Here is a 9,167-nt window from a genome sequence, read left to right on the forward strand (position 1 = left end):
AATATAAAAATGAATGGCAAAATTTATGCCAATAACTTAACACTTTTTTATTTACTTAGAATGACATTAAATGACAAAAAAGAAAAAACAAACCATGACAAGTAGAGTGCATGACTGCAGAAGGAAGGAAAAAACTTTATATTTTAGTGCCTTTAATGACACTTTCTCCCCCTGATTTTTGAACAAGGGACTCCACATTTTCATCCTGCCCTTAGCCCTGCAAATTATACAGCTGCTCCTGTACATGGTATATTTGGGAGATTATTTCCCCATGAATTTCTAGTATTTGCTTCATTTGATACCTTTTGGCTCAAGATTGTGTACACATCCTATCCTTTGCAACTTCTTTGAACTCCCATGTGGCGGTTGCCTTGTTGGGTAGAAGTCCCACCTTCACTGGAGCTTCTCATTAGAATCAGGACACATATTACTGAAATAGGAGAGCTGCTCTCCTTTTAGGGAATTTAATGTTTGTTAGGACTCCTTACCATACATTTTGATCCGAAACATAGAAAGACACAATAACCATAATGTTCATCAACCTCATGAGATTTTAAGTTCTAGACCAGGTGTTGGCGGGTTGAATCTGGTCTGTCACCTGTTTTTGTACAGCTCATGAGCTAAGAATGGTTTTCACATTTTTAAATGGTTGGGAAAAAAATCAAAAGAAGAATAATAGTTCATAATACATCAAACTTAGTTGCAGTTTGAGTTTCAGTGTCCATAAATAAAGTTTTATTGGAACACGGTCATGCTCATTCATTTACCTATTGTCTGTGCTGTTTTCTGCTACAATGTCTTAGCCGAGTAGTTGAAATAGAGACCTATGGCCTGCTAAGCTTGAACTCGTTGCTATCTGGGGCTTGACGGAAAGTTTGCTCTCAGAAAAAAGTCATTCACATGAGGCTCATTGCTGTGGATCTTTCTAGAGTTAATCCTGATTATACGGGGAACAGTATACTGGGAAGTACCCAGATCTCCAGAAGAGTTTGGTAAGGTCATTGGTAAAAGACTAAGAATGCGCCATCTAGTGATGGGATTTTTCAATCACAGAGGAATTTCTGATTTTTTCCCCCAGATTATTTGCCCATGCAAGCTGAGATATTTAAAGATTATACCTGGTGAATATTAATATTTAAATGCCACGTGGTATTGACTATTATTTAAAACTAGAGTGAAAGGCAATGAAAATAGATTCCATAAATGAATGCCCGTGAATGAGATGTAGGAAAAAAATAAATCTCAAATAATTGTTTATTAGTTATGGGTGAATGGAAATGAGTGCACATCTATTTTTTTATTTATTTGAAAACAAACACCCAAGACCCTGTAAAAGTTAACTAAGAAAACAAGTATTTTTGCTAAGTAAATTATCGGTAAGGGTAGAAAGTTGTTTTTTTTTTTTTTGTAATTTCCTTGATATTTAGAATAATGCAGTTGTACAGGATCCTTTTTCCCAGATTGTTTTTTCTCGACGGTGGCTAGAATGGAACCTTTTGCTCTGTTTTGCCACTGGCCACTTTAGATGTCTTTTCTTCAAAGGCGTGAACTCTCGATGAAAGAACTTTACCACGTTGATCTATCTCTTCAACCACTGTCTTTACCAATGTGGTTTTGGATAATTCTAGAAATAAAACACCTGTGAATACACATATTCCAGCTAAAAGATTACATGAGGAAGAATTCCAGTGCTGGTTATGATGTAACATATTATGTACACTTTGGTGAGAGAGCATTTTGGTGAGAGAGATTTATTATAATAGTTTGGGATAATTTTATCCACTTAAAATAATACTTTAAGTTCAGAGCACTTTAGTTAAAATTACTTAAATACAGATGTTGCCACAGTATATGATTGCCATTAACGTGAAAGTAGTTACAGCAGAAACAGAACTAGATTTTATTACCTTTAGGTGAATTCCCTGAGCCTCCTGACCCAAAGCCCTTTGATTTGGAGCATGAGCTGCAAAAAACAAAAAACAAAAAACAAAAAAACCCACCCCAGTTTACTCTTTAATATTTCAGGTTATCACTTAAGAAATATTCATTGAGTCAAATGATGAACATGAACTCAAGGGAACTTTGTATGCCAAAAACAGATCTTAGTTTTCTGTAAAGGAAAATATTAAAATTTTTGTGTATAGGAGGTGAAAATAATTAAATATCTTCTAAAGAGAGGATATAAAACTACTTTGTTTTCATTTGATTTTTTTAAACTCAAGAATTTAAAACCTACAGAGAATATATATACATATTCATATACATATGTAATATATTCTATATACACATATGTGAATATATACTTTTTTAAATGAAAATAATACTTTTTTTTTAGAGAGGGAGAGAGGCAGGGGAGGGGCGAAGGGAGAGGGAGAGAGAGAATCTTAAGCAGACCCCTTGTCCAGTGGGGAGCCCAGTGAGGGGCTGGATCTTACAATCCTGAGATCATGACCTGAGCCAAAATCGAGATTTGGACGCTTAACTGACTGAGCCACACAGGCGCACCTACTTCTTTTTTTTTTTTTTAAGTGTTTTATTTATTTAAGTAATCTCCACACCCATGTGGGACTCACTCGAACTCACAACCCTGAGATCAAGAGTTGCATGCTCCTGGGGGAGCATACAGATCCTGGGGGTTTGTATAGAGTACGTTTATTTCAGAGCAGCGATGATATTAGGAACGGAGTGAAAGATGGGTAAAGGCTGGTAGGGGGTAATCTTGAGACCTAAAATGATGAACATGGATACCGAATGGGATCTTCTGCAGGGACGACTGGGGTCATCCAAAGCAGATAAGGAAGGGGCTGTGATATATAAAATATGGAAGGGATGACTGCAGAGGGAAGAGGTAGACACACGTCTCTGCGGTGGGAATGAAGAAGAAGAGGCTTGGAGGCATGGAACATGGATGGACAGTCCACGGTTGTGGCTTATAGGTAAAAACCTATCTGGTAAAATACCAGATTTTCAAATGGTGTTACTTACTTCCCGTCTCCATCAATCAGGCGGCAGTAGGTCTCGATTTCCTTCTCCAGGTGGACCTTGATGTCGAGCAGCTGCTCGTACTCCAGCTTCTGGCCCTCCGTCTCGGTTCTGACCTGGTGCAGCTGCTCCTCCAGGGCCCCGATCTGAGCCTGGATCTGGGCGAGCTGTGCACAGTAGTTGCCTTCGGTCTCGCTCAGGGAGCACTCCAGGGAGTGTTTCTGAGGACAGGGGATGTCACAGCAAGGATGAAGCCACTTGGAGGACTATGCAGACCAGAGCTCCTTAGCAAATGGCAGCACGGCTTCCTAGGTGAGTTTTGGAGATCTGTGGGGCTCGTCACAACAGCGGAGGTGCAGAGGAAGGGGAAGTGACAGGCATTTCCCCAGGTGGGGGCCCGGCACGCTGGGGGACCTGATGTGGCGTAAATGACCCTTGCCCACGAGACTTCTGACCGTTCCAATGGACTTTCATGATATTTAGGTAATATTTCCTATCATGGTCAGCCTACACACTAAACCTCTTTTTGGAGGACAGCGCAGTAAGAAATCATATTGGAAATTTTATAGATTGAAGGTACATACTTATTTTTGGGTTCGTTTTTGTTTTTCAATCTCATTCTGCCCCTGTCTCCAGAGACCTACCCCACCACCGCTCCAAGGCCTTGCACGCTGCTTTTTGTCTTTCTGATCTGTCCGGGGTTTGCTTGTTGTTATTCAGAGGCCTTTTCATGAAGCACTAGAGAGAGAATGAATGCCTCACCAGGGGCGGGCTTTCAACACCACAGATATATTTCACAGCATGCTCCAGGTCGTTATTTCCCCACTACTCTCATGAATATTATACCTCCTCATTTCCTCTTGCATAGCCTGTCATCTGTCTCATCATGTGGTGTCTACTTCAATTAAAGTAATTCTCCTCTCCCCTTATCATAGGTAAGTACCTCTGGGTGGTTATTACTTCTCCTGATATTAGTTATTATCTGAAGGTCCAGCCCCATTTGCACTCTTTCATTTTCCTGTCCTGGTGTGGAGCCACTCCTGATCTTACCTTGTTTAACACAAAAATTTATTTATCAAGGGAAGGGTAAGCCTCTGTCTCTCTCATTACATGTCCTGGGGTAGTTGGGCCCAGGCGTTTACATATTAAATAGATTTTATTTAAAAATACTTCTAGTTTTCCTTTTTATTGCAGTTATGGCATGATAGTGGTTTAAAAAATTTTTTTTGTATTGCTAAATATATCCCCTATTGACTTCATTCTAGGATAAAGAGGGAGTTACAAAATATTCATCATAACAGGTGGACGTGGGGTTTGATGGGGCTAAGAACCACTGACTTAATAAATAGGCCGACTGGTGCGTCCCATGGGTGGTGCTGGGCTCTCCAGGGCAAAGGAGTGGAGCGTGACCAGGATGGTAATGGGGAGGAGCAGGCACCAAGTGGCAAGACATCAGGGAGGTGTGTGCTCAGCTGTTCAAAACTTTAATTTCCCTGATGATGTATTCTCCAGGGATGAATACCATTCATATGGTATTCATTTTATTTCCATTTTTTTTTTTTTTTGAGAGGAAGAGAGAGGGGGCGGGATAAAGGGAGAGGGAGAGAGAGAATCTCAGGCCAGCTCCCCACCCAGTGCAGAGCCTGATGAGGGGCTCGATCTCACAACCCTGAGATCATGACCTGAGCCAAAATTAAGAGTCGGATGCTTAACCGACTGAGCCACCCAGGTGCCCCTGGCATCCCTTTTTAAGGTTGCTAATACTCTTCTTAATCAGAGGGCACAGCATCCCTATCTCTACAGCTGTTCACTGTAAAGGTTAGCTTGTAGATAAGGAAGAAAGACAGGATGAACTTGCGAGTTTGCATACTACAGGAAGCATAGGAAAAGTTTACATATCTAGACCAGTCCCAACTTACACGTGATTTGTGTACTAAACTATAGAAGATCCTGCTTAGAATCCATCTATGACAAAAGAATCTCAAGCATGGTAGTCAGGTTCTACACCACCGTTATTCTAGAATTCAGTTACGCTGTGTGGATTATCTCTGGAGCCCAAACTATGGTACTCCCGGTTGCACAGAATTAACTACTTTCTAACATCATCTCCTATGTGAAAATGCTTCCATTTTGATCTGGGAACTCAGGAGTTCATTTGCTTCAGTGTAGCTCAGAAATGCGAGGGCAGATTGGTGCTCAGGGATATAGCAGCTGGCACAGGTCCTCGGGGTCCTAGTTGCAAGGATGAAGGGAACGGGGCAGAGAGCAGGGCTCTGGGAGCCCAGAGTGGCAGCGGGAGGGTTGGATTACCAGCCAGCAGTGGGGACCAGGGTCAGGAGGAGAGGGGTACCCTGGTTAAGTTGGGGGTTAGTCAGTGGTCAAAATAAGTCTCTAATCTAAACCTCATAATGGTGAGAGAGCACTGTACCTTTTTAGGGTGGCTAAATCCAAATGGTCTTCCTGTAGTTTTGAGTCATCCTTACCTTCTCTGCTCACTGCACTCATTTTTATAATAATGGCTCTTTTCTTTGGGTTACAACTTCCTGTTCTCAGGAAGCATGAAACCCCTGATGAGGATGGGAACCCTTGGGTCACAGGTATGTGGTAATTCTCAAAATCAAGCTTTTTGGGTGTTGCCAGCTCATACACCAGAAGGGGAGCCATTTTTAGTCCTGGATTGTTTCCATGGTAACCTCTGAAATAATTGGCAGTGGGCGCCAAGGTGGCTGAATGCCCAGCTCTGTGAGGTGGGTGGGGATAAATGGGCTGACCGGGCTCATAGCGATTCAGATATGTACCCTCTTTTCCTCTGCCTGATGACAAGCACCAAGTAGCTTTAATTGGCCTTCATCAGTACTAGGAGATGCTGATGATGCTAGGTCTACCTGTGTGGCCACCTGACATTGGCGTGACACTTAATTTTCAGGTGGGGTAATACCCCTGGCTTCTTGCTCTTTGGCCTGAGGAAGGGACTGTGTGAAACGTGAGCCATTTTCATGAAAGGGACACTGAGCAGAGGCCTGGAAGGAAATCCTCAGTGACCTCAGGGAGGAAGAAACGCTCTGTCTGTCTCTCTGAGTGTCTGTGTCTGTCTTCCCTGCTCTCTTTTTGGAGGTAAAGCTCTAACTGGGAAGAAGAGGAGGGTTTCCACGAGAGTCACAAAATGCAGGCTGACCCACGCGCTCTCACCTACCATTGCCAGGAGGGACTGCAGCTCGATCTCCAGGGTCTGCAAGGTGCGCTTCACGTCGGTCAGCTCGTTCCTGGCCGAGGTGGCCGCGCCCGCGTGGTCGGAGATCTGCTGCTGCAGGGTGGCGCTCTGCAAGGTGGGGTGCAGAGGGGTGAGAGGGCCTGCACCCACCGGGCGGGCCGGGGGAGGCGGGGGCTGGGTGCGTGGCCTCACCTTCTCGTTGAACCTGGCCTCCGCGTCCCTGCGGTTCTGCTCGGCCAGGTCTTCGTACTCCGCCCGCATGTTGTTCAGCAGGACAGTGAGGTCCACCCCGGGCGCCGCGTTCATCTCCACGTTCACGTTCCCTCCGGCCGCGCACTGCAGCGCCTTCATTTCCTGCAGGGAAACGTGAGCAGGACTCGAGGGGCAGGTTATGGTCAGTGCACAAAATCGCTCTGCCTCGTTCCTGCCTTTCCAGCCCTCTGCCCTTTTTCTCTTTTCACGTTTCCTGGCCTTTCTGTCCCCCATAATTCTCTCCTTGGGGGCAAGTAGAGCTGGTGTTTTAGGCTTTTCTAACCTGTCTTAGAGTGTTTTCTGAAAATTTTTCATCCATTGTTTTGGAGACTATTTTGGGGATAGGCACTTTTTTTCCCCCTAGGGGGTTTGAAGCTGGCTGGTATAACATGTCAGGTAATGGGTTTATTATTGTGCAGGGTTCATCATTCAAGCAAAGCCAGGCTCATTAAGTGGAGAAAACACATGTTTTCCTAGTCAGAGACGTCCTTAGGAGAAGGTGGACCTCAGGATAGGCTTTTATGAATGAAAGAAATAATCTAGTGCAAACAAAGACGGGTGTATCAATGCAAAAGCAATGCACCATTTTCAAAAGGATAGGCTGTTCTATCCGCCTAAAAAATGGAAGGGTACAGATCAAATGGTTAACATTTACAGCCTTGGGGGATGAGATTAGAAGGGCAGAGAGCAGGAGAAAGGAAATTCTTTCTCTGTATGCCTTGGCATTGTTTAAATTATTATAATGAGCACGAAATACTATTATAATTTAAGGTCCCCCCCAAAGTATTTAAAATGTACAGAATCACGATTTGACTAGAAGTATAGCTTCTCCTACCTCTTCATGGTTCTTCTTGAGGTACCTCATCCCTTCGCTCAGGGATTCATACTGCAGCTCGTGGTCGGTTCTGCAGAGTGTTAGTTCATCCAGGACTCGCCGCAGCCCGTTGATGTCAGCCTCCGTGTTTTGGTGAAGGGCGAGCTCATTTTCGTACCTTGGCGGGCATTAAATGAATTTCAGCACAAGTTAGACAACCTCAAGAGGCGGAAAAATAAAACCTCAGTCGCTTTAAGCAGCACATCGGAAATTGAAATGGGACTCAGAATGTTATAAAAGTATACAGTGAATGCCTTCCTCCACTTCTTTTACCCAGTTCCGTGCAGTTATTTAGTGACACAAATTCTGATAAAGGATCCCAGTTAACTAAAAATATGCCATTTTAGATTTTTTTAAAAAGATTTTATTTATTAGAGAGAGAGATTGAGAAAGACAGAGATAGTGAAAGAGAGAACAAGCCAGGAAGAGAGGGAGATGCAGGCTCCCCGCTGAGCAGGGAGCCTGTATCTGGGGCTCAATCCCAGGACCCTGGGATCATGACCTGAGCCGAAGGCAGGCGCTTAACTGACTGAGCCACCCAGGTGCCCCCCATTTTAGAATTTTATCTCAGTGACTATTTTTCCTTACCTGATGCATACTTATGAGCTACTACTTTGTGCTTGGCACTATTCCAGGCAGGCATAGAAATACAGTGATATTTTGTCCCAAGAATGTAATAAATATATATAAATTGCGAGTGTAGCTGATTGTAAGAACATGCCTTGTGTCAGGATATTGTCGTATTATAACATGCATTACTTCCTTTAATCTTTTATAGTTTATTCTACTTGGGATGAAATTGAAATTTTATTTAGCATATTAAAATAGACAGGAAACTTCTTCTAGAGAGTGACTGTTTTCTATCACTTACTTTAGCCGGAAATCATCAGCGGCCAGTCTGGCATTGTCAATGTGCAGAATTACATTAGCGTTAGCAGTAGTAGACGAGATAATCTAGAAGAAACCAAAAGGGAGGACACAACAAATAAGCCCACTCTCATAATTTATCTCGGGGAAATAAAAAATGTGACACGATTCACTTTTGCATAAAAATTTTATTTCCTTAAGTGACAACCAACATATTTAAAATGTTCATTTTTAAAAATTACAAATGTGGTTATTTCTTCTCATCTACTCACTTAACTTTCAGAATGCAACATTTTCTTATCAACAAAGATATTTCAAAACCAGTAACATTTAAACTACTTGAAATTCATGCATCAAAGTGCCTATTTTTGACTAAGAGAAAGAATGATTTATGAAAATAAATCATAAATAAATATGAACATAAATGACAGATAATAGTTATGAAGCATTTCCTGTTCATGTTCTGTGTCTTTTGCTACGTCAATCTTAGTTTTAAATACTTTGAGTATCTCCAGGTTTGTGATTTCTCACCTTATTCTTAAGATCCTCGATGATTAGGTGGTATCTGCTATAATCTTGATCAAGTCCACGGCAAGATCCTGGTCCATATTTATCATACCAACCCTTGATTTTCCTCTCTAGTTCAGCATTTGCTTCCTCCAGAGCTTGCACATTATCCAGGTAGGATGCCAAGCGGTCATTAAGATTCTGCATGGTCACCTTCTCGTTCCCAGACAGAAGTCCCCCTTCACTTCCAGCAAAGCCAGAACAAGCAGCATTTCCAAGGACACCACCAGCATGGCTCCCGCCAGGAACACTGCCCAGGCCCCCTCCCAAGGCACAGGAAAATCCACTTCCAGCAACAGAGCTGCCACATGCATTGCTGCCTGCAAAGCCCGAGCCTCCACTGGATGGTCTGACAGATCCAGTTCCAGACCATAAGCAAATATGCCTGGACCCACTAGAAAATCGGAGAGACAT

The 9,167-nt window shown here is 42.9% G+C and overlaps 1 protein-coding gene across 1 annotated transcript; it reads right to left on the bottom strand.

Moving 5' to 3' along the window:
- Nucleotides 1-1,481: 1,481 nt before the first annotated feature.
- KRT28 (keratin 28) lies at nt 1,482-9,167 on the bottom strand. The gene is made up of 8 exons (XM_025859321.2): nt 8,718-9,167; nt 8,191-8,273; nt 7,281-7,437; nt 6,386-6,547; nt 6,176-6,301; nt 2,986-3,203; nt 1,908-1,963; nt 1,482-1,624 (listed from the first exon to the last, which is right to left on the bottom strand). Exons 1-8 carry the CDS (start codon nt 9,165-9,167, stop codon nt 1,482-1,484), a joined length of 1,395 nt encoding a protein of 464 aa, XP_025715106.1.

Source organism: Callorhinus ursinus, unplaced genomic scaffold (assembly GCF_003265705.2).
Source record: "Callorhinus ursinus isolate GAN/ISIS: 27379988/994484 unplaced genomic scaffold, GSC_fseal_2.0 scaffold52, whole genome shotgun sequence".
NCBI lineage: Eukaryota > Metazoa > Chordata > Mammalia > Carnivora > Otariidae > Callorhinus > Callorhinus ursinus.

Coding starts and splice junctions, on each gene's coding strand:
- KRT28 (XM_025859321.2), bottom strand. CDS start 9,167: ATGTCTCTCCGATTTTCTAGTGGGTCCAGGCATATTTGCTTATGGTCT. Junction 8,274..8,717: donor TCGAGGATCTTAAGAATAAG/GTGAGAAATCAC, acceptor GGTTTCTTCTAG/ATTATCTCGTCTACTACTGC. Junction 7,438..8,190: donor GCTGATGATTTCCGGCTAAA/GTAAGTGATAGA, acceptor ATGCCCGCCAAG/GTACGAAAATGAGCTCGCCC.